General features: G+C 32.3%; 1 protein-coding gene across 1 annotated transcript; it reads left to right on the top strand.

Annotated features, from left to right (window-relative positions):
• The first annotated feature begins 21,967 nt into the window (after positions 1-21,967).
• LOC131071316 (MYB-like transcription factor EOBI) lies at positions 21,968-23,617 on the top strand. The gene is made up of 3 exons (XM_058007107.1): positions 21,968-22,225; positions 22,759-22,888; positions 23,068-23,617. The coding sequence occupies exons 1-3, from the start codon at positions 22,102-22,104 to the stop codon at positions 23,504-23,506; spliced, it is 693 nt and encodes a 230-aa protein (XP_057863090.1). The 5' UTR covers positions 21,968-22,101; the 3' UTR covers positions 23,507-23,617.
• The last annotated feature ends 3,625 nt before the right edge of the window (positions 23,618-27,242 follow it).

Below are 27,242 nucleotides of genomic sequence, written 5' to 3' on the forward strand. Positions count from 1 at the left end.
AGCCCAATGCTGTGACCAACTGTAGTGTGCAAATGTTTAGGCCTGCTCCATTATCAATCAAGACTCGCTTGATCCTGTGTTGGTTGACAAAGCCTTCAATGTGGAGTGAGGCGTTATGAGGTTGTTGGAACGAAGAGTTGTCACTTTCAGAAAAAGTGAGACAAGGTGATGACTTTAGAGTTCCAACCATGGCTTGAAATTGGTCCGTGTTTAGGTTTGCAGGGACTGACGCCTCTTGGAGTGCGTGATCCAAGATTGTTTTATGAGAGGGTGACAGACGCAAAAGCTCCAAAATGGATATAAGTGCAGGGGTTTTGTCTAATTGTTCCACAAGATTGTATTGCTTCGGGACAGAGGTGGTGCCCTGTGGAGCTGCCTTTATGGTAACTTTGCCGCGACGTGTAACAACATTGCAATTTGAGGTGGGATTTTTGAAGGTTATAGTTGCAATTTGTTCACTGGCATCATATAGGTGATTTACAGTGTAGTTATACGCAGCCTGCGTATAGTCAGTGGTATCGGTGCCTCGCCTGGAAGTGGAAGGACCCCTTTGATCTTGTGATGGAAGTGGATTCTTGAACATCAGGTGATCATTATTTGTCATTTTTGGATCATGTCCTTCAATCTCAATTTCTCCTCGATCAATAAGATCTTGAATGAGATCTTTCAATCGGTGACAATTACTTGTCTTGTGTCCTCTTCCTTGATGGAACTCACAGTGTTCAGTATCTTTCCACCATGCTGGTTTGACTTGAGGCTCATAGTTTGATAGCTTAGGTAGAGTGACCAAATTTTGAGAGAGGAGTTGTCGCAACACTGTTTCAATGGGTTCCCCTAAGGGAGTGTATGTGCGTTTTTGTTTTTGTGGACGAGGTCTTGGTTCATCATGAGATGTGATGCGACCTTGATTAAGAGGAACATTTGTGTTATTTTGAGGTGGAGGATTTTGTCCTGCAAACCGAACCACAGGTTGTGCATTTTGGACAGTCCGAGCATCCACAACTCCATCGTTGACGATGTTCTTATTCTTGTTCCAGAAGTTCGGTTTATCGCTATTGAAGCGCGGGCGAGGAGCATCTTTTGGTTCATTAAAGATTTTGATGAGTCCTTTTTTGATGAGTGCCCTTTCACATTTTATACCTTTGGTGATCATATCGTTAAAAGAATCTGTATCTTTGACATCCAGGTGAAATTCCATTTCTTCGTTTAAGTTGGAAATGAAAATTTCCACTAGTTCTCGTTCAGGTAACTGAAGAGAACGTCTGCTAGACATTTGGCACCATCGTTGCAGGAATACTGAGAATAGTTCACCTGGTTTTTGTTTGGTATTGCACAAATCAGCCATGGTGATGTCGCGTTCAATATTATAAGAGTAATGAGATAGGAACTTCTGGATGAGTTCCTCAAATGTTCTAATGCCACCTGGAAGTCGGGAAAACCATGATGTGGTTGTTCCTCCCAAGCTTTGGGGAAAAAGGCGCATTAGGTATGTGTCTTCATATGCAACTTCGAGACAAGCGGAATGGAATTCTCGGACATGATCGCGGGGATCTCCCTTTCCTCTATATTTTTCAAATTTGGGTGTTTCGAACCCGCGTGGAAAGGGTGGCATATAAAGATTCCTATCAAACGGATAGGGACAGATGTCGTTAAGTGAAAATTGATTGGTTTTAACACCACTATGAAGTTGCTGGGCGAGATTCTCAACTTGTTGCCGCAACATCTCTATTTCATTAGGAGGAGGAGGTGGTGGGTTACCTCGAGGGATGTTATATCTGATGGGATCTCTACGCCTTTCCTCCTCATGGCGACTCTGTCTTTCTGATGCTTGTCTTAATTGGGCAAGATCAAAGTCTGAGGGAAGTTTGGCTCCTTCTTGAGCGAGTCTTAAAAAGTGAGCATCCGCATTGCTCCTTAGTATTTCATCAAATAATCTGTTAAAATGAGGATTATGCTGAACCCTTTCGATTGTTGAAGGAGTGGGTGTACCTGGGTTTTCATCATTCCTATTTCCTCCAAGTGCCTCTTGAAATTCATTGAGGTTGTCCTCTTCTTCCTCAATTTCTATTTCTCGCTGCCTTGATCGCGATCGGGTTTGAGCCATTTTGTTTACAAGTTTGTTTTTGAAGTTGATTGAAGATGATGATGAGTTGGTGATGAAATGAAAGATTGATGGTTGGTGGATTGTAGATCTCTAGCACTCTAAAGGTAAATGTAACCAGAATTCTTTCTTTGAATTGCTTGTTTGTTTGATAAGTTTGGATGTGATAAGGTGCAGAGAAATCTGAGATGTGTTACAGATTTTGACTACCTAGCAATGAGAGGATTCACTCATGAACTAGTTTTAACCTGCGTAGATGTGTCTCTTAGGATGAGCTTATCCTAGATATAGAAACAATCTAAAAGTGATGTGATGTGTTTGATTTCAAGCAATATCTAAAAGAGAACTTGGGACAAGAACCTCTTAATGTTTTGAGAGTTTTGGGATGAATTGATGATGGAAAAATGATGTATGAATGAGATGATGGATGTTTTGTTTTCAACTTTAATAAAAACTTTGTGTTACAAATGGAACAAACTCTACTTCTTCCCTTTCAGGCGTTGGTGGCACTTCTCGAGCTGTGTTGTAGGTGATACAAATGTTTGGGAAGAAGTTGGGATTAATCTTTCCTCCTTGATTTTTGTGATAACTCAGAGCTCTATATTGCATAAAAGCTCTGCGGTTCAGTGATTCTGAATCAAACTCGTTTGTTTTACCTTGAAGGTATAGACGCATGCGATGTAGAAAGACTCTATGGGAGACAAAGATTTGTCGATTGATATAGAAGAATTTCCTCCTTTTGATTAAAGCCTTTGAGCTTAGTGGTCTCCTTTTCAAGGTGATACTCTGATGACACTTCTTCTTTCGCAAGATGTGAAGAATGGTCATAAATTTTTGACTCTTTGTTTGTTTGCACTTTGTTTTTGGTATTTTTGGTTGTGTTGACAGATGTTGGATGAATACTTTGTTTTTGGGATTGATTTTCTGATTTTTCTTTGACAAGAAAACAAAGCAAGCACACAAACACAAGAATGTTGCCTCAAAAGGCACAAATGAGTATGGGTCTAGATCAACCCAATCCTTGGACTTGTTTTTGACCCTTCCTTTAGATTTATTTTAAGGTGTAATTCCAAAGCCTGAAGTCGGCTCAATTTGCACTAGGTCTGTAAAACGAACACACTTCAAACACTCTTTATCCCTAAGGTCAAATGGCCAGTTGTGATAAATTTAGCCCACATCTTGATATTTCTTCGACTTTGGTACTACATACCTTATGAATCCCGCCGTGGCAGGTAAGGATGTGATATACTAAGTCTTGCACGAGCATAACAAATAGATGATCCCTATGATGGGGGAGTCACCACTTTTATCAAGCCACAAGTGACCTTTCAAAAAGCTATGTTTCTACTCAAGGAAATATGTATGGTGAGTATCTTGGGAGCAAAACCATCTATGCTCTTGCACTAAATTATACCTCAAATATCCTCAATCAATAGAACGGGTGGGCTACTACTTAAAGGTGTTTAGTCATGTTCGATGTTTTTGGACATAAGTTCATTCTGCAGTGACTCACTTAAGAGCCTTGTAACTGGTGGTGGGGCCCATTTGTCCTTTCGGCCAGTTACACTGTAGGAACAGCTATACCCAAGGCTACAGCTTTCGCTCACACCTGATTTCTATAGCGGCTCGAAGGATTTACCGCTCGAGGTCGTTCCCAAGAGTATCGATCCCTTGGCAGGCCTCTCTTAAAAAGATAAAATTTGAGCGTTACTAACACCTTTCTCTTGCACCTAGGACCACGAAAGCCAAGGGAGAGGATAGTGTGTGTTAGAAGTAGGACCACTTGACCAACTCTTTGCACAAGTGTGCCAAGCACGAAAAACACTTGTTCTTTTTAATCTGTCATTGCAATGTGATCTAACTATTTGGAGATGTTGCTCCAACAATCATGGTGTTCTTTTTAATTTTCAAAGGCAATTGTTTGAGTAAACTAGAATTTGAAAATCCTGGTCAACTTAATGAAAAACACGTTTGCATGAAGTAAGATTGCTTTAAAAATGAGACAAGTTGATTGTGAATTTTATTTGCACCAAAAATGGAAGTGTGGATTGTGAGTTTTATCTTGATGCAAGAAATAAAATTTGCCTTGTTGATTTTAAGCACCAAAATGAAGTTTGTTTCCTAACTAAAAAAAAAATAAAGTTGTTTTTGTATAAGTTTGTGGTTCTTTTTACCTTTGAACAATGAAATTCTTTTTAAGAGCCCCAAACAAATGTGTGATTCTTTTTCAAAAGCCCAAATTTGAAATGTGAAGTTAATTTTAAACCAAAATAAAAAGTGAATTCATTTTTAAAACCAACTTCAAAAACAAGTTAGTAAAAAATATAAATCTACTCTTTAATCTAATTTAAATCTGCACAAAAGAGAAAAATAGTTAGTAAAATCCGCCTATTTGGTGGGCTTCTACAAGCCTAAATTTTTTTTTTTTTTTGGTTTTTTATTTTTTTTGGTTACAAAGTGATTTGTACAACGTTTTGTTACAATAGCGCTAGTCTGCGTTTGAACAGAGGCACTATTTAACACAAACGTATTAAAAGAAAGGGAAAGACAGAGAAGGGAAAAGCACTGAAACAGGGGGAATAGCGCCAAAATAATGCCAAACGCACCAAAACAGTGTCAAAATCGCAACCTGTGTGACATTTTCAACATTCAAACATGTTATTGGTTAAAAAAAAAAATTGATCTTTTTGGTGTTTGGATTCACGTCGGGTTCACCAAATGATGCTCTGCAAAAAGGATTAGAAAATCTGTTTGATGGCAACACACACAAGAGCACAAGAAACAAACGTTAGTGTTAGCAACAAAAGATTATCCTAAACAGGCATATCAAGAGAGATATTAAGCATGAAATAGAAAGCATATAAACATAAAATGAAATAGCTAATCAAGATGCTCATAGTTGCTCCTCCCTTGTTCCTCTCCTCTCCAAGTCCCAAACGAGTGTAGCTCTCAGCTTTTAGCACTAGCCATGGATGCCATATGGAGATTCAAGATGGTTGAATATGATAAGAAAATACTATGCAAGAGTAGATAGTGATGCTATGAAAAAGCTCTATGCTAATGCCAGTATAACAACAATACTCTAAAATGCTTCTCTTTTTGCTTGAGGAGAAGGGTTCTATTTATAGAAGAAATAGGGAAATGAAGGGTTAAGATTGAGCAATCTTAACAAGGGTTAGGATTGAAAGTTGGGGATCCATGTGCACAATTGGCACCAATAAAATGGTGACAAGTGTCAACATAGGATTGGGTTGAGAGAAGAGGTTGGAGGCATTAAAGGCCTGAGAAGACCTCATGGTTATCTAGAAGGTAAGGGTCAAGTCTAAATTAAGATTACCCATTGGATTAAGAGTTAATCCAAGGATAAACCTTTGTGCAAATGATTAAGAGATAATCATGGTCAAAGCATTAATGGCCTGATGAGACCTTTGGGTTGGGTAGAGGTTGAGTCAAAACAAATGTTTTAACCATGTGGGAGGGTTGAATTAACCATTAATGGTTATTGGAGACTTTGGGGATTAAGTGGTTGAAGGTTGAAAGCCTTCAATGGTTATCAAAGACTTTGAGCCATTTAGTGGTTGAAGGTTGGAAGCTTTCAAAGGTTATCCAAGACTTTGAGGGTTAATTTGTTGAACACACAAAGCATTAATTGCTTTTCAAAGACTTTGGAGTCTTTGAGAAGTGACTCCAATTTGCTTAGGAATGTGACAATATTTAGGGGATGGATTAGGCTAATTAGGAAGGGTTTAGAAGAATCTAGAAGGGGTTTAGGCATACAAGTGGATTTTGTAGGAAAATGCAAGTGGGAGAAATTTTGGTATTTTCAATTAAAATAAAATCATTTATTTCAATTAAATGGTGTAAGTTGAATTTGGATAAATATTTAAATAAATATTAATTTATTTAAATGAGAAAAAGAAGATAAAGCATTTAAAATGCTTGAAGACTTTGAGGGAAACCATTAAAAGCTTGAAGACTTTAAGGAAAACCATTAAAGTCTTTAAGAAGACTATAGAAGGAAGCCATCAAGTTTGAAGACTTTAAAGCCATCAAGTTTGAATACTTTAAGGGAAACCATTAAAGGTTTCAAGTGGGTGAGGATAAATAGGATTTTAAATAAATAATTTATTTAAAATAGTTGTGCAACTTGCTTTTGTAGGAAAATACGAGTGGGTGGAGGATAAAGGTGATTTAAATAAATTATTTATTTAAAATAATTGTGCAACTTGCTTTTGTAGGAAAATACAAGTGGGTGGAGGATAAAGGTGATTTAAATAAATGATTTATTTATTTAAATGTGAGAGGTGGGATTTTGGGGGATTTAAATAAATATTAATTTATTTAAATGTGAGAGGTGGGATTTTGGGGGATTTAAATAAATATTAATTTATTTAAATGTGAGAGAAGATTTTAATTAAATAAATATGATTTATTTATTTAATTAATGGTCTGAATTTGGTTAAGTGAATTAAATCAAATAAATTGAATAATTTATTTAATTAATAGGAGAAGAGGGTTAAGATGAATTAATTAAATATATTAATTTAATTAATTATTAATTGATGGTTAAATAATCAAATAAATACTAAGTATTCATTTAATTAAGTGGACATATTTATGTGACTACAGGAACAAATTGAAAAGAATAACACATGGACATTGGTTCCCTGACCTAAAAACAAAAATGAAATTGGAACTAAATGGGTATTCAGAAATAAACTTAATGAAGATGGTAAGGTAATCAGAAACAAAGCAAGATTAGTGTGTAAGGGATACTCACAGAAAGAGGGAATTCATTACAATGAAACCTTTCCACCAGTAGCTAGAATTGAGGCAGTCAAATTATTGCTAGCATTTACAGCACACAAGAACTATAAAGTATATCAAATGGATTTTAAATGTGCATTTCTAAATGGTGATCTTGAAGAGGAAGTTTACATTGAACAACTTGATGAATTTTCTTTGACAAATGACAAAGATATGGTTTGCAGGTTAAGGAAATCTTTATATGGATTGAAGCAAGTTCCTAGAGCTTGGTATGCTAGATTGAACAAATATCTTTTGAAGCTTGGTTACGCTAAAGGTAATGCTGACAATAACTTATTTTTCAAAGTGACTAATGATGACATCTTGGCTATTAAATTTTTTGTTGATGATATTATTTTTGGAGGAGAAGATGGATTGTGTAAATACTTTTCTAATAAGATGCAGGAACAATTTGAAATGTCTATGATTGGGGAGATAAAATTCTTTTTTAGGATTGCAGATTTCACAGACTGATAAAGGTATATTCATATGTCAATCAAAGTACTTGAAAGAATTACTAAGGAAATTTGGTATGGAAAACTCTAAACCGGTAAGTACTCCTATGACTACAACTGATAAACTATCATTGAAGGATGAATCAACACCTGTTAATCCGACACGATATAAATCTATGATTGGAGGTTTACTGTATTTGACACAAACAAGGCCTGATATTATGAATGCAGTATGTATTGTTTCAAGATTTCAGAGTAATCCTAAGGAAAATCATGAATCAACAGTAAAAAGGATTTTCTGGTATTTTGATTTCTGATAATTGATCTCTTTGGAAGATTGTTGGTTTTGGGTTTTTGGCATTTTTGCTTTGGCACTTAGATGGCTTTTCCATTTTGTGTTGCCATCAATGCCAAAGGGGGAGATTGTTGGTATTATGGATGTGTTGTATTGGTTTTGTCATTGATGTCAATAGTTATCAACACTTGTCAACACTTATCAGCATTGGAGATCTTTGGTTATATTCACTGGCATGTTCAGTGACTTATGCACAGTCACCGGTATCTGGTTCACCTACAGGTTATATTGTTCACTGGCTCTGAGGATGATCTATTATCATCTGGAGATTACTTGGTTACGTCAAAGACATTGTTTGGATACTTGGTTTTGGTGATTTGGTTATTGGTCTAATCGATTTTGCATATTTGTTGTTATCGACAAATTGGTCTAGGTTATGGACCGACAATTGTTATCTATTCCAAATCAACAATGCATGTTATGGTATTGATTTATTGATTGGTTATTATTGTAAATATATTGAGCTGATATGATGCATCACATATTGATTCATTTGTAATTGATTTTATTGTAATATTTTTAGTGACCCGACCTACACATTTGGTCTTAGGTTTTGGTATATATGCAAGATCTCTTTTGTGAGATTGATATAGGAGAGGTAATAAGGTATTACAAGGTTGTGATATTCAGTATATGCGAATATAAGAAGAGCTATACACGTAGACATCATTTGAAGATTCAAGAAAGGTATGAAGAAGACAATCAGAGCTTAACAACTACTGAATCCAGCATATGAAGATGCTATTTTGATCAGTACATTATCATTGGATTTAACCATCCAATTGTAGTCAGTGTGACTCCCATTTTGCGATTAAGCAGTGAGTTCTGGGCAGTTGGCCTTTCTGCATGTGCAGAGCCCATTTGTACACACATACTATCTGTAGTAGTATCATCTGATTGTGGGTAAGGTTTCCCACCCTGGTTTTTCCCCTTACAGGGTTTCCACATACAAATATCTGTGTTATGTGTTGTGGATGTTATTTGTCTTTCGGTTTCATGCATTAAACTTTATCGGTACTGTTATTAACTGTTAAACTATTTACCCAAATTAAATTTGGTTTAACGATATTATGCATCAAGTTTGATTAAGTTATATTTGGGTTGCAATTAATAGACAACTGATTCACCCCCCCCTCCCCCCCTCTTAGTTGCCTTCGGGTCCTAACAAGCCCGAGGTGAAAAATTGAGGATATGTATGCTTTGAGCGAGGAGATGGCCTTGAGGAATTCAGTGTCCTTGAAAACTATTCAGGAGGATATTGATCGCAAGAAACTGAACCAGAAGAGGCATGCGTTGTCTCCCTCTGCTATGATGGAGCCCCCTACCTCAATTGTCAAAGATACCCAGATTTTGATACTCCAACTTCTGTTAAGGACTCTAACAAGAAAATTTATTTTTCTATGAATATCATTGGACTGTGTAAAGATTGGCAAAAGGGTAATGCCTCTGCCCAGTAGACCATCCCTTTGCATCTTTGGTGGGTGGCTGGTTGGTTTCTTTTTTGTTGATTTTTTCTTCGGTCTGTGTATGTTCGTTGGGTGGTTTCGTACTATTTTTTGGCGCTTTTTGTCTTTGGCAAAGTGTGCATTCCTCATGCACCCTAGGTGTTGCTATTTAATGGTTATATAAAGACTCCTACCTATCTCACTTTTTATTAATCAGAACATCACTTGAATCACTTCTCCTTAATTTTTCACTCATTTTCAACCCCAAACTTCACCCATACATTACATTCACAACCCATATGCAATAATGACCTTAACAACTTAATCAAAATTCATTTTAATCTCTACATCTATCTTTCTAATCTTCATTTAATTTGTATGGTATGATTAAAACATCCAACTACCAACATACACAAGTGGCTCCGGCAGATCATTGTTTGCCACACCTTATCCATCAATTTCATCCTATAGCCATTTCTCACACATGTTTTATTTTCTTGCTTCCAGAATGAGAATACCATTTTGCAATGAGCTCCTCAAAATATCACAGGCGTGGAGAAAGTTTAATAAAATACTCTCATCGTACATCAAAGCTTATACTTTAGTAAACCTACTGCTCATATAAAATCAAGAATAAAACAATCAATGGGTTACGTTTAGGCTTAAAGTTGATGCTTATTAAAATTCCATATTGACTTGTAATATACACGGACCCACCATTTATTCTCATTATCTCACAGCAATGTTTAGCTCTATTTGCTTTACAAAATTCTTACAAGCACTGTAGATGAAGACCAAATTAATGGTCCATGGGATTATCCTCCGACACATTGCAAAACTTTTCCTCAAGTTCTTGAGAACCATCATAAGTTCATGTATTATTCTTTCTGAAAGTTGTAACTGTCCACGCCAGCAATATCCTGTTTTCGTCACTAAACTGAATAGATGTGTTCAACTTTGGCCTGCACATTGGTTTTTAGCTGCGCCGCATAACTCTGCATATCATCTCAAATCCCACGCAACTCCTTTTTCAGTGTGCTGGATGAAATAAAATAACTGAGATGCCACACAAGCGCGTGCAAGCAAACATAATTCAATGCTTATCCTTTGCCTTGGTCTGCTACAGGGAGGCCTCAGAGAAAATGGCACCATGTCTGATGGAGGAAGCATCCATATATGAGCTAAAAAATATTACATAAAAATAGTTATTTCAAGCTTCATTTTCTGGTCTTTTCCCCAAGGGAATGTGGCACCTCCCCTAGAAATTTGTAGGCCCAAGGTTTTAATTTAGCCTTAAAAATATGAGTTTTGAGTTAATTTTTAAACAATTTGTTTTAGAAAGCCCTTAAGTTTTAAAATCACATAAGCCATGAGAACCCTTCCTTTAAAGCATTAGAACTCTGTATTAGGGCTCCTCATTATAAAATACTAAGAATATTCATATCATAAATTTATATGACATATATTCTTTTAATTGTTTTTGGAAAATTATCATTGGTTTAGAAAAATTTTCTCATTGTCATAATTGTCTAGGATAAATATGGCAATAGAATAGATAGCATCTAGGATAGCAAAAATAAATGAATACAAGTTAGGGGATTCCTTTTATACATTTTGGTTTGATTTTGTTGTTTTATAACTATCTTTCTAAAGGTCTTAAGATACTTTTATAGTAATATATGTTGGAGTTATTTTTACAATTCCACAAGAATAACTTGAAAATTGTATTCCCGCACATGAAATTAATGATACAAATGAACAAAATTTAAATCTTTATAGGAAGGATGAATGCAACCCTAGACTAAACCCTAGAAAGTACTTAACGTTAGCTTAGGTGAAAAAAATCACAATGAAATAATTAATTAGATAATGTCCTAATTACTCCAACAATATAAAGGGTATTGGATTGTGGATTAATTGTCACATTTATTCATAATCACATTTTTTACGCCATCAAATAATTTAAATTCCAATTAGATAAAATTGGGGGAGGCTCGAACCATTATATAATGGCCACATAGGTGCACAAAAAGGGGAACTCGTAAGCAACAAGGCTACCAAGAGTACAAAACTAAGAAAGGAAGAACCTTTTTTGAATAGGGGCTAAGACCAAAACCAAAGCAGCAAACCCAGTAGGAACAAGGACATTTTGACTGGAGCAGTGAATCGACGACAACAAAAGTCCTAAAGCCACAAAAACTAGCTAATCAGAACATATTGGCTTAGGCAAGAACAACAAACCATCATCCAAACAAAAAACCTTGTGATGGAAACATAATAGGCAAGGAACTAGAAAACTAATAGTGGTTTTTGAAAGGCTTCGCACAACCTTTTGCCTTGAGGAGCATTCAAAAAAACACAAATAAAACCCAAAGAATGGGTTAGTATAAAAAAGTCCAAGGGGTTTTGAAAGACATCCCTAAACCTGTTTGGTAGGAAACCTTTCAAACAACGTGTTGTGAACCACCTTAATAGGTGCATTGTAAACCACCTCAATGGGTCCATCTATAGTAGTGTCTCTACGAATCAAAGGCCCAAAAGTAATTGGCCCATAACAAGAGGCCTCCACTAGAACAAGAAGGCCTCTTCCCAACCTATGCATGAGACACTTAAGGGAAATCTCCAAAAAAGAACACCTAGGGGGATGGAGAGAGAAGAAGGAAAGTGCTAAGAAACCAAAGGATAATATACACCAAAGCAAGTCGATAACTAATGCAAAAATAGGCTCAAAGGTGTTAGAACACCCTCACATCAATCTCCCATAGAACAACCCCAACTATAGACTAAGAGGTAGAGAAGGTTCTGTAGCAAAAGGGGATCCACACCAAATCCACCCATTGAGAGGAGGAGATCACATGAAAGCACCAAAGAAGCTGAACGTAGAGAAACCCGCATGCCCACCAAAGAAGCAGCCCCAAATAAAAATGGGTTGTGAAGACAAGGGGAGGATAAATACATATTCTCTCAGAACATAGCATGAGGAGGAACAAAGAATGTTGAAACCATCTCCACCTTGGGAAGAAAGAGAAGAGAAAGGTCCAACAAATTCCTCTTGCAACCCCACACTACAGTCGACAAAACCATCCACATAAAAGTGAAATGCACAAAGCCATAGGAATAGGAGGACGATACCCCCCCCCCCCCCCCCCTACAAACCAACCCCTTAGAAACCTAGCACCAAACCCAACTCCAAAGGTTGAAATAGGGGAAGGGGCACCATAGGGGGTTCGTACTCAACCACAAAAGCTTTGTCCTCAGAACAAAGCCAAGCCATGCCATGAATAGTCGCAACAACCCCATCTCTATTTGGGTCACCATCCTCCTTAGCTTCACCTACATGAGAAGAAACCCTAGCTCCTCCTCCATCACTCTCACTCACCATTGATTATTACTTCATTTGTTGTGTGTTAATAACTTGATCATTCTTTTGGTTAATATATTGAACTAAAATTAATGGATAAATTAATGCTCTTTTATATAGTTAACATCAAGTTAGTAAATAAATTGAAAATAAATTGGTACCGAGTATAAGATATAGATTTATTAGAAGTAAAACTATTAATTTCATTGGAGTGATCAAATGTTTGTTTGTTTTTTCAGATTTTTTTTTAACTCGCATATAGAGAATTGGCCAACAAGATCAAAGTTGTTTCATTCAACCAAGGAAAATGTAAAGTGATCTAGAAAATTGAATTAATGAAATGTATGTTATTAATAAATTGAGGAATACAATAAGATTAGATGAGTGTCAAGAGCAATATGGAGTCTTTGAAATAAGATTTAATCCTTAAAGTAACTCCAAATATTAATTTTAACAAAATTCAATGTTTGCAATAGATGGAAAATTGTAACCTACCACATTAATTTGGATAAAACCATGGTTAAAATATAAATGACCCCAATAAAAAATGGTAAGAGTACAATCTCATGGTGATAGAAGTAGTAATTTCATCAATATTTAGATAGAATGTTGAAAGTGATTTTTTTATTTTCATTTGGCCTTCTATTTTTAGGGTTTGGGTGTTTGTAGGACTGGGTAGTGAAGTCAACAACAATAGTTATGCATATTAAAGCATATGGGAACCTCCATTTAATATTCATCTTGGGTTACATTGGAGAGGTTTGATGGTGTAGAGAATATTTTGAGACTTGGAAGCAATTATGTACCATTATATACTCTTATATTATATTGAATAACCTATTAAATATGGTTGTAATAATAGAATGAGAAGTAAAACACTTGTTCTCATTATATTTTTTTTTTGTTTAAGGACTTTTTTAAGGTAATATTTTGGGTTAAAATAATTTTGTGTGATATTTTCTATTTCTTCTATTCTATGATTTATATTCATGATTGTAAAAATTTAGTGAATATTGTTAACAATAATAAATAGAAATAGAAATACATTATATGTTTTGAATATTTATTAAAGATTCTATATTGAGAAATTTACTAATTATGAATAGTATGCAAAAGATATTCTCTCTACTCACAATCACTTCATAATGACATAAAATATTACACATAACAAATATATAAATTATAAACTGAATCAATTTCAATTAACATAATAACATGGTTTACACATTTTTATTAATTATTTAATTATATAAGCTCCACAAAAATAGTTTATTAGTTAACTTGATAAAATAATTTTAAAATTTCTAAGAAATAAAAAATATTTTTAACACCTTCAAGTTTGTAACTTTTGTTAAGCAAGAAAATGAAAAAATACATGTTTCCAATAAAAAATGGATAATGTCTCGTATAATAACTTTCTCATATCTACGACCATAAAAGTAATAGAGAAAGTAACACTCCTTCAAAAATTTAGACCATGGATTTTTTATTCTTTTTTAGCATTTAATAATATATTATAAAGATTAAATGAATTTGTGATGTAATTTGTTGCAAAGTTATCTGTTATTAAACTAAAATATTTTTTTTCATTAGATAAATTGTAGTACAATTAAATAATTGTGAAAAAAATTAAGTTTTATTTTATCTTTATTAGTTAGTGATGTTATATATGTTGTATAGATATAGAATATAAATGCAAGCAAACATATGTGTTATGTTATTAATAAAAAAACTTTGTTATCTAACAAGTTGTAAATAATTGATTAAAGAATTTGGTTCTATTTTGGACACCTAAGTTTATATGTAAAATTATAAAATGTTGATAGGATGTCGAGATAAATGTTGAACATATTTTACAACTATAAGATTAAGAAATTGTAGCTCTTGATATACCATTGCTACTCTATAATGTGGATTTGATTTTTAATATGTCTTGATGGTCCATTTTTTAGATTTTTTTTTATATATGAAACTTGAAGTTATTTGCAGGATATAAAAATTTATTATATAAAATGATTTGTTACAAGATAATTTATAAAATATCACTTAATGAAGAAAAGTAATTTTCTAAGATTATCTGAGTATATTTAAATTTTAAATGAAGTGGCTTAAAATTTTACATTTAAATGTATTAGCAAAATTAGGATATTTAATTTTAAGGTTAAATCATTGTCCTTTATTTTTGTGCAATGCTACTTTTATATCAAATTTGCAATTTTGAAAAGATAATGTAAAACTACATAGAGAATTTTAAGAAGGATTGGACTATAAAATCATATTCTCATAATGAAGCATACATCATTTCTTTTTTAACAAAATATTCAATCAAATAAATTGCATATTGATTGATTTACTCATCTTATAATTGTAAAATGAGATTTTTTTATTTTATGTGTTACATATAGATAAATATTCATATATACAAATAAATTTTACAAATTTAATGTTCTTTCATAAATTTATATGATTTATTAATAAACATAGTAAATGATATTGAAATTAATTTGTTTCTAGTAAAAAAAGAGTAATTTTTTATTTATTTTTAATTACAGACTGTGAGAATTTTTTAGTGACAGAAAGATTGCCTCATAACTATGTCATATGATGATGTTATGACAAGAATAGTTACCATTTGTATAAGTACTAATAACTGTGCAAGAAAAAATTCAAAATAAAACATCATAAAAGTTGTTGGAAAATAAAAGTTAGGTTTGTAAACATTGAATGTACTTATAAGAATATCTTAAGTTGAAATAGAGCATATCAGATATGAAAAGATACAAAATAAAAAAGATTCTTGATTTTTAATGTCATTTATTTGTTTCATGTTTAATTCATTATTAGTATATATTTCAATTGTAAATAATACGACATAACATTTTTTTTCCTTTGAGAAATTAATTTTGAGTTTGAATATAAGTAAATCAGATCTTGAAAACTATAATTAGAATATTATATCTTTTGTTATTTACTAACATTTCTAATAATTATGATTTTAATTTAAAATTTGTATTAATTTTAAATATAGATAATAAGACCAAGGTAAGATAGGTTGAGATGGATTGTGGACTATCAAATTCTAGCCTAGTACATTACAAGTACTAACTAAAATTTGAATTAAATAATGTAAGTGCCATATTCTTAAACTATATTTAAGAAAAGAAGGGTGAGTTTTGGTGGGTTCTTCTCTTATGAAAGGTAATTTGACTCGCATTCTCATTTCCTACCAATTTTAAATCTTTATATACAGGTAATATAAATAATAAACTACCAAATAAACCATTACATTAATTTACATTCAAAAAATAATTGTTCATAATATAAATTACATTTTATAAAAAAATTGTCACATTTGTCAAGTATAGGCTTTTCTCTTGTAAGAAACACATCTCTCCATACATGCATTTATTTAAAGATCTTTGGATTTGTTTATTTGGATATATATAAAATATCAATTATACTCTCCAATTTTCTACATGGCATGAAGAGCTAAAAGATCCTAAAGATGGATTTTTTCAAGAATTTTTTTTGTAGAAAGATACAAAGAAAATACCTGTAAAGTTGTAGTAAAGTTTAAAGAAATCTTATAGATTGCTTACATATTGGTGAGGCTATAGATGTATGCTAATTTGGAGGTTTTGTTATTTTTCCAAATTTTGGAAAGGCAAGGTAATTGTTGCAAATAGGTTTCTTAAAGAGAAGTGAATTCATAGGAGAGCAAGGAGATGATTAATAATGGCAATCATAACCTAAAAGAAGTAAATACACCTAATGAAGTTGTAGTATTCTATGAAGCTATAGAAGAAGTATAACATAGTTCTCAAGAAGGTTCGCAGACACTTCCAATTTTTGAGAAAAATTAGCCAATAAAGAAATTAGAGAAGAATCTACAAATAATGAGCACAACCAAGGATATATTATTTTCCATAATCAATTTGGAATATTATATTGAAGTATTCATAAAGAAGCATTTACACTCTTTCAAAAAATGAATGATGTACGAGTTTGATCATAGGTTGTACACAAAGATTGAGTTTTTGAAGCAATGAATAAGGAAGAAGGAATGACAATCATCTTATTTAAAGAATCTTAAAGTTTGAAAAGTTATCATTTTCAAATCTTAGTAGTTCATAGGTTGTCACATAAGAATTCTTATCCTTAAAGAAATTGTTGTCACCATTAGAAGAAGTCATCAATTGTTGTTATCTAAGACAGAGAAATAGAAATAAAATTTGGAGGAAATGATAGTTTGAAAGTTTTCCCTAAAAGGAAGAGTTTGCAAGAATTTTTAGAGTAATGCCTCAAGTGAAATTTCTCTAGCCTGAGTAAGATTAGATAATATTATCTAAGAGAGTTATAAATGTGAAAAGTATAGCCACCACACAAGAAAATGAAGTATAGTTGGCAACTAGAAACAAATATTAATACCAAAGTAAAGGAAGTAATGGTTGGTCACTTCAAAAGAGATAGACAATTTGGATGGCAAGATCAACTAGTGCCAACAATATAGACTATATAAGTTGAGAATATTGATCATAGTTAAATTCGAAGAGATACAAAGTCAGTTGTAGATTATTTCAAATTATAGAAACGTGAAGGTACATGAAGCCACCAAAATCAATTGTTACTAGGTATTATATATGTGTTTCTTTTTTGGTTAATTTTTTATTGTAAAAGGAAATTATTTGTTTCAATAGGAAGAGAGTTGTAGAATAAAAGAAATAAAATGAGGATGAGGATTAAATATGTGTAAAAACTATTTTGGAAGAAAAGCTATAAAAATTAGAGAGCAAAACGAAAAAATGAAAGAGGAAAATTTGTCACAAAAGGAAGAAATATCAAAATTGAGAAAAGAAACTAATTTGTTCAATCAACTACTTGAATCATATGTAAAGGAAAACTAGTATCTAAAGTCTAAGACTACACTATGCACTCATTCGATACAAATGATTTGTATTGTTTATTAGATGGATTATTTGATAATTGTGAGACATTTAAAGATTGTTTTGATAAAAAAAGTGTATGGTTGGAGATAGACATATATATGAATCTACATCTCTTTCTAGTTGTAAGGATAATGACAAAGGATTCTTTTCAACACATGTTGGTTCTAAGATAATGAAAAGAATGAGATATAAAGTAAAATATTTGGGAAAACTTGGACAAGGAATTATTGAGTCAATTGAATAAAAAATGAGGCAAAAGAATGAAGGCCTTTGATATGATAGTGGCCAAAAATAAAAACAATGTTGCAAGTATTACTAGTTCAAACAAACCAACTCAAAGAATGCAATATATGTAATTGTCATAATCAAGGACATAAAATGGAAACATGTGGGGCTTTTCATCCTTGTACTATGTGTGGATTAAAGGAACCATTTTGAGAAATTGTGTTGGAATAGAAAGAGGAAGAAACAACCTTTAAGAGATGGTTTATAGATGGATTACGGATGGATCAATATATATAATTGGTAGAAGGTCATAATTATGTTCAAAAAATTTACAAGAGCAAATATTGTCATGTTAGAAAACAATCGTGCATGGATAAGTACCATTCATCACAATGATGATTGCTAAATGCTTGTAATGTTGATCATAAAGATCATTGTTAAGCCTAAAAAAGTTATATTGTTGATTGCAAAGATCGTTGTTGAATAGTTGTAGCATTGATCACAAAGATCATTGTTGAACCTAAAAACAAATATTATTCATTGCAATGGTTATTTTTAAATGGTTGTAACATTGATTGCAAAGATCATTGTAGAACTTAACAAGTTGTAGGATTAATCACAAAGATTATTGGTAAATGATTGTGATGTTGATCGTAAAGATCATTGTTGAACCTAAAATGTTATAACGTTGATCACAAAGATCATTGAAGTCGTGACATTGATCATAGAGAATGTTACTGAAATTGTGAAAGTTCTGATTGAAAAGATTGTTGATAAATTTGTAAAGATTTTGATTGCAAAGATTATTGTTAAAATTGATTGTAAAAATCAATGATAAATTTGTCAACGTTTCGATTACAATGATCATTGGAAATATTCATCTTCTTTATTGATATAACCATGTTAGACAGTGATAAACAAAAGTAATCAAGAAGCTCAAAACAAAGAGAAGACTATATACATTTTGAATCAAATGATGTTAAACATTCTTCATTTGTAAATGAGTTGCAAACAAATCTATTTGTTATAGATGGGCACTATCATAGGTTATGTAATAAATTAAAACTTGTGGGCTGGTGTAAAAACAACAAACTTTATTTTATCTAAAATAGGTCTTTAGATCCGTTCATTTGGATATATATAGAAAATATCAATTATGCTCTCCAATTTTCTATACTAAAATCCCGTAAATTGCGTCCGTTAGGTCTGCTGAAGTGCTAATTTCTTCAATATCATCATAATGTATGGTATTGAAGATTCGTACACAATTTAAACAGCATTTAGAAAATCGTACGGTGTTAAATCATTGAAACAGCGTTTATAAAATCATATGCTATTAATTCATTTTAAGAACTTTACAAGAATACTGAAAGTTTATACAGTAACCATCTTAAAAACTGTTTGTGAGAGGGAAGCCATGAAAGCCAGTTCCTCACAAAAATATAAAATGATGACGAAGAGAAGATGTCACAATAAAAAACTGCAGAAGCAAATATAGACTTGTATGACAGAATAGATTGTTTTGAAAACCCTAATTCAGAAAATTCTTGAAAAAGATTAACAGAAGTGCTCGAGAATCAGGGAGAAATTATGCCGTGCGCCGACGTTTGCGACTTTAAGTCATACAACAGACCTGTCACAGTTGTTTATCAATCATCACTTTAATCTTAAAAATCGTAGCTTTATTTTCTTCGTTTCATGCTTTTCAGAAGGAGTTAAAAATTGAAAAGAGACGAAAATGATGCACAAAATGGGCTCTCAATTTTCTTTTTTTCTTTATTTTCTCGCTCTCTGCAAATCCACTCTGCCACGCGTTTTTGGGTTTCTTTCAATCACTTTCAGGACCACAAATTTATTATATAGTCAAAGACGGCATCTGCTACCATGGAAATTTTTGATGACTTTTGTCTAGTAAAATTCACCATCTGGTTGGCCTACGATATAGAGGGAAGGAAATTCATTGTATAAATGTATATACACAATTACTATCCTGTCATAAGTGCGCCTCTGATACGATTTGACCATGTTAGATTTGCCTTCGCTCTCACGATTGCAGGTCGTTTTACTCTACAGTTTATAAATATTAAATACAGCTTGTATTCCCATGGAGGTTATTGCAGGAGCAGAGGTTTGAAAAAACTTTGTAATAAAGTATTTTTAGTTTGACAATCAAGCATGTCTGTGATTAGGTGGAAGAGAATCCATCATCTTGCATTAATTATCAGTGTCACTTTCATTTGGATATATACACTTCTGGTTTAGATAGATTGCCTAGGAATACACTTCCTTGTAGTCTACGGCTTGTAGGTTAAACATTGGTTGACAGGTCAAATTCTGTTTAGTCTTACAACAACTATTAGTAGTTGTTCTATTCAGTGGGTTTATTTTGAATAACCTTTAGGATCAGGAGAGTTATATGTTTGTCTATCTATATTTTGTTTTTACTGGCTTGGAAAATGAATTTTATAAACTGAACATTGTTTTGATGAAAAATCAAAATTATTGACAATATCATGACATATATTGTCTTCATGACAGTGGGCTGGAAATCTAGCAGTAAATCTTGTTGGACTAACTGTCGCATTTCTAGGAGTTGTTCTTGTGAATTAACCGTCACTTTGACTTAAATAAAGATGCTGATTGAGAAATCCATTAAGACTTACAGATCTTAGTCGATGATGATGATGTAAAAACTATTTTACTAAATATTGTACCTTTTCAATAATATCTACCCTAAAATCTATAATATTTACTTTAATTGATGAAGGAGCTAAGAAAATTGATCCAACTATAAAGGAAACTGCAATGTTCACAAAACAAAAAGCAAGTCTAATCATTCATCCATATCTACATCAAAGAGATTTCTTTTTAAGGATAGAATTTTTTTGTTACTATTGCATGAGAAAGGGATACATTATTATGAATTGCATTGGGTGTGACAAGAATGTCCTTGATGGCAAGCTAAATACAGATAAAGCATTTACTACGGAAAATACATATCTTAGTTTAAGAACAAATATATAATTATATGTTTACCTATCTACATTTTGTTCTTCCATATCTACATCAAAGAGATTTCTTTTTAAGGATAGAATTTTTTTTTTACTATTGCAAGAGAAAGGGATACATTATTATGAATTGCATTGGGTTTGACAAGAATGTTCTTGATGGCAAGCTAAATACAGATAAAGCATTTACTACAGAAGATACATATCTTAGTTTAAGAACAAATATATAATTATATGTTCACCTATCTACATTTTGTTCTTATTCGCTATAGAAATGAACTTGAAAACTAAACATTACTTGTCAATAATATTACTGACATTACATTTACATATATTGTAACTCATATGGCATTAGATAGTGGGCTTGAAATCTAACAGTAAAACTGGGGCATGTCTCTTTCAGTTGATCTTGTGGACTAACAATCACTGTGGGTCATCATAAAAATGCTGATTTAGAAGTCCATTAACACTATAATTATATATTTATCTATCTATATTTTGTTCATATTGACATGGAAAATGAATTTAAAAACAAAAACTTACTTTTATGTAAAATCAAAATTATTGACAATATCTTGACATGTATTGTAACCTATGTGACATTTAAGACAGTGGGCTGAAAATCTAGCAGTAAATATTGTTGGACTAACTGTGGCATCTTTCGAAATCAATCTTGTAGGCTAACCATTACTCTAAGCCTAAATACAAATGGCGATTTAAAAATTCATTATCACCTGCAGATTTTGGTCAAATCTGTGGGCCTTATTGCTTAACTTAAACTCAATTCTTGAAGTTTTATTTATTTTTTAATGGTTGCCTGAACCTGGGCCAGCCTTGGTGAAGTCCAAGAGTTTAAAAATGGACCCAGCTCGCAGGGTAAAAAATACTTATAAAATAACAGCATCCGAAATAGTTGACAATTAGAAGAAAAAATGGTGTGAGCTACCAATATAATGCTTCCTGAGCTTAAAGTAAAAAAAATGCAGCCGACCTGAGGCTTCATTGTTTCCCAGTGTAGAATTCATTGTTTTTTCTTTTAATGCAATAGACATCACCCTCATGACTTTCACTTGCTGGTAATTTTTTTTCTATATTACTGATTTGTTGGAGATTCCAGCAGTGAGATAACTAAATTGGACCACTCTAAACAAGACATCCGTACACAATTTCCATGTGCAAATTATCTAAAGCTTGCTTGAGAGCACTTTAATCTCCTCTATATATTTTATGTCTGCACTCATTGTGCCTCCATAAAGAGCTGCAAATATGGATTGTAAACCGGGGACATGATATCTATGAAGAAAAAAGAAAGCTGCAGAGAGTTTGTTGGTGATCAATGAGTCACGCCTGTTAAACTTCTACCAAGACTAGGTTGACAAGAGCGACTAGGGTAGCTGTTATGTATATCCAGGAAGAAGAAGACATAAGGAAAGGTCCATGGACCTTAGAGGAGGATATGCTTCTCACCAACTATATAAACCTCTGTGGTGAAGGTCGTTGGAATTCTGTAGCCAAAAATTCAGGTAACATCTAAACCTTAGGAGAAACAATAATTCTGATAATGTTATTCTGGATTTAAGCTGCATGGATTTTAGTTATGTTTACTGTTAAATGGGATTAGTGGTATTCTGTTCAGCACTTCTCTCCAACTCGCTGTTGGGATTAGATATTCTGTTCCCACTTATTATTAAATGCAGCAATGAAGAGTGAGATGTATATCATTCAATGTTTAATTAATGATATTAGGTTTTCATTGACTGTGTATGAAATTTTTCATCAAAGTTTCAGAAATCAGAAATTATCTTATGCCTTATTTGTTTTAGTTGGGTGTATGAGATTCAATAGAATTCCTCAAGACCGCAGATATTCTGGCCTAGAGGAGAAAAGTGTCTCTAGATTTGTATTGCATCTTCTCATGCATTTGATTCAGGATCATCTAGATAGATATCGCTTGGAAATGTAATTAGTAGTAATATAAGAGATTCAATCTTATGGATTTTAGAATTTGTGAAGCATAAATGACCTTATTGGTTGCTGATCGAAAAATATCGAGCAGGACTGAAGAGAAGTGGGAAAAGCTGCAGGCTGAGGTGGATCAATTATCTAAGGCCTGATCTAAAGAGAGGAAACATTACTCCACAAGAAGAACGCCTGATCATAGATCTTCAAAACCGATGGGGGAACAGGTTCGAGATAGTATCAAACTTTTTCTTAATATTTGTCTAGGGTAATTGATTATTAAAGATTTGTAAAAGTATTTTCCCTAAATAATATCCATCACTTAGCCAAAGTAGGTTTAGAACAAGCTACTTGGCAATTGTGGATTAAAAAATTTACAGTTGAGGGTGATTTTGTTGCATTGCAGATGGTCAAGAATTGCAAGGCGTTTACCCGGGCGAACAGACAATGAAATTAAGAACTACTGGAGGACAAGGATTAAAAGGAAGCTCGGCACTGGAAATCCATCATCAGAACATTCAATTGATTCTAGCTCTATTTCAAATCCATTTCTCATGCAAAACAGTGAATTTGAAAGGTACAGAGTGTCTCAGGCTATCGTCCAGCAAAATGAAGCACTGAACAAGACAGTGCTTCATTTTGGTGAACAGCCAAAAGAGGATTTTGTACTTAACCCAATTGATTCAATCAAAATACCAAGCGAACCAAACCAGTTGGAGGGCAGTAGTGGAGTATTTGAAACTACAACTATGCCTTTTGAACTGGATTGGTTTGCAGCCATGGTATCTGAGTTATATGCAGATACAACGGAACATGGAGGAATGTCCCAATTCATCAAATTTTAATGTACCCACGAATAGAATTTTACTTTCCATGGTATCAAAAACCTAATTTCCATGGTATCAGATAGAAGATAGAGAGAGAAAGGAAACTGGGATTGACATAGGTTTTACAGTCTGGATTTGTATGATTCTGAAATAAATAAAAGTTCAATTTTATTTTTGTGTGTCACATGGTTAAGCTAAGAGATATCTTTTTAAAAAGCTCTGGGTCCATGCAGCCACTAATACAGGAAAAAAGCCTAACCTTTGAGGTTCCGTATTGCCTACAGGCATCTCTGAAAGAATCCCTTTCAATAGCAACATAGATAAAGAGCATCTCATACCCTACAGGATTTAAGTTCACATCTTTGCACGTCATTTGTTGTATTCATTGTTTTGTCTTGATTTGAAATTCAAAATGATATCCTCAATAGTTGTTGAGAGTTACACACCACGTTCTCCTCTAACCCATGGTGATGTGACTATTAAAGATTTTTTAACAGATCAATACAAAATGAGGCTAATATATTGTAATAGATAAATGTGTTATCACATACTTTAATACTTTCATTTACAGTTTTTTAACACTATTTCATTGAACACTTCAATTTTAGATTGTTTTATGTTATTAAGGTATAGTCAAAAGTATCTTGTTGTAGAGTCAAATTCGATTTATTTTATACATAAATTAAATCTTTTATTTTATTATTATTTTAGTTAATACTTAGATTTCTTAGGTCTTTTGTGTTGATATTCAAAATTGCATATCATACTGGTGATTATATTTCTTCAAACTCTAGATTGTAGACTCATTTCCTAACTTTAAATCATAGACACTTTTCTACTTTCATTCTACACTTTTCCAAAGATTGTTTCATGATGCTTAAGGCATATTCATAAGTATCTTGTTCTATTGTCCAATTTAATTCATTTTGTACATAGATTAATATTAATTTTTAATATGTAAATAGTTTTTATTTTATTCATTTTTAAATTAATATGATCAATTTTTTTAGGTATTTTGTATTGAGACTCAAAATTGCATATTACATGTTGGTTATTTCAACTATATTTGGATTTTTACTTTGGGAGTATAGACTTAAATTTTCAAGTCTAGAAGACAACAATTGAGCAGCAATGAGTTGAGAATCATGGTCAAACAAGAGGTATTTTAGGACCAATTCTTAAGGTAGGGAAATCCTTCTTTACATTAGGCTATGCTAGGCCTAAGAGGGAAATCCTCAAGGTTCTTACAAGAAAATTAAGAGGAGACAAGAAAAATATAATTAGTCTTGAAAGAAAATTAATCTTGAGCACATAAAGATCTCAAAGGTTTGTCACTAGAACTTCAATATATGCAAGATTGTAGACTAAACCAAATAACATAGATCTTATGCATGTCTTGTAGTAGAATTTTATGTGGAGCTAAAACTGAAAATAGATTTATGTCTCTATTTATGAATACTCTTAACCTTTCTTATACAATTTACAAGTTGCACTAGGATGATTATTTGAACATCAATTAGTTTTGGACATGTTGAGAATTGAGTAAACAAAAATAATAAAATATCTAGTGCTTAAATCCAACAAGTACATGTGATTGAACAATTAGGTAGAATATAAACAAACATAATTAAAGTAACAATAACACATAATACTATATTTGTGTGGAGAAAATCTTTTGATGTAATAAAATACACCACCAAATAGATATTGATCTTCTAATAATCTTAAGAACAATATTACACCAATATAATTCACTTGAATTTCTTCAATCTAATGATTATATACCCCTAGTTAATAGTACTTCATTTGAATAACACTATCAACCCCTATCCCATACATGGTACTTATATAGATCAAAGCGGAAAGGAAACAACCAACTAATTTCTATAAACTAATAGTCATAAAAACCATGATCTAAAACCAAAAACTCATGTCCCACTATGAATTGAAATATGTACCCAATATAGAAACCAATTAATCACAAGTTGTTATGGACTATTCATAGTGTAAATCCTGTTGTAAATATTTTAATGTGTCCTCTTTATTTAGTGTCATTATAATAATACCTCTTGTCATACTCTTGTCATATTTATTTTCAAAAAAATCATTCTCCCACCTTTTGAGGGATTTATCAAGGGTGTTAAAGATCTCCAAACTGTACTTTAATAAATTTAATTCTTTCAAATATTCAAGATCTTTAATGTAATAACTTATTTCCTATAATTTAATCTTTTGTTCAAAATTTACATCTATTAGAAGGTATTCAAAGAACATAACATTAGACATAATATTGTTTGTGAATACCATGCCAATATTAACATTCTACCCTCTTGATATTCACATTGCAATCACATAATAGGTATTAATTGGACATGGTTGCAACTTTCCAATTAGGTTGAAAGTTCAAAATTCTAGTTTAATGGAAGCCAATGATGAAAAATATAAATAGCTTTCAAAGGCTAGTTGTGAATAGAGAAAACCCCTACAAGGGAAATTAAATAAAGCTTACTAAAAACTAAGTGTGGTGTATACAAGTAGTTTATCAAGACATAATAATGCAATAATTATAAGGGAAATGGACACATCCCTTGTTGCTTACAAATGTAGGTACCATCACATAAGATATGAAATATAGGAAACTATAGATATATAAAGATATAGAGATATAGATACGCATGTACAAATATTGAGATATACTAAAGTGAGGGTGTAAAAAGGAGCAAATATTGTGTGTAATTGAGAAGAATATTGTAATAGATACTCATGAAGTTTGATATAAGATGTATATGTATCGCAAGTCAAGTGTTTCATATATGTATGAGAGGGTGTAAAAAGAAACAAATATTATTTGTAATTGAGAAGAAGATTGTAATAGATACTCAAGAAGTTTGATATAAGATGTATATGTATCACAAGTCAAGTGTTTCATATATATATGAGAAGTTTATGAATGTCTATATTGTTTACTTTAGCATATCATATTATACCATATCCTTCTATAATCCACCACACATTTATAACCCTTCCTTGACACCTCCAATTAGAGTATAAATACAACGTTAAATAAACTAGAGCTCAAAACTCTAGCTTGTGCTTATTCCTACCAAAATGTGGTTCCATCAATTAGACCCCACTTTAGGGATAAGAGGAAGATAAGGAAAGAGATAAAATCATTTACAGTATAAATTAATTCAAAGATAAATGACTAAAGTTAGAAAATAACCAAGTGTTGAATATATGATAGACTCCCTTAGGTCTTACCCTCATGAGAGGTGGTTAGGACTCTAGGGGATAATAGTTGAGAAGGGAGGGATTAAAAAAAGGATCTTGAAAAGATGAAAGCTTTAAAGAATATATTTTGATTGATTAAATATCAATTAATGGAGCTCCAAATCTAAACCATGAATGGATAAACAAGCAACAAGAAGCAAAAAGATATATATTAATAAATTTCAATGGTAGTAGAATTGAAAAATGAGGAACAAATGAAAGTAACATATATTGAAGAAACAAGAGATATCCAATAAAAGCATAACAACTATGAGTGATCCGACAATTTTGTGTTCCATTTTTTGGCCAATTCAATATTCAAATCAACATTTTAAGTTAAATTTTCACTTTCTATCACCTATAGAAACCCAATTATAAATAATTTAATTTAAAGATGACATGAACTAGTGATATTTTGTCTAGGTACTAAATGCATTTTGTTTTAGTTTTAAGAAATAAATTTATGATTTTTTTTTAAATAAGT

This window comes from Cryptomeria japonica, chromosome 2 (genome assembly GCF_030272615.1).
Source record: "Cryptomeria japonica chromosome 2, Sugi_1.0, whole genome shotgun sequence".
Taxonomy (NCBI): Eukaryota; Viridiplantae; Streptophyta; class Pinopsida; order Cupressales; family Cupressaceae; genus Cryptomeria; species Cryptomeria japonica.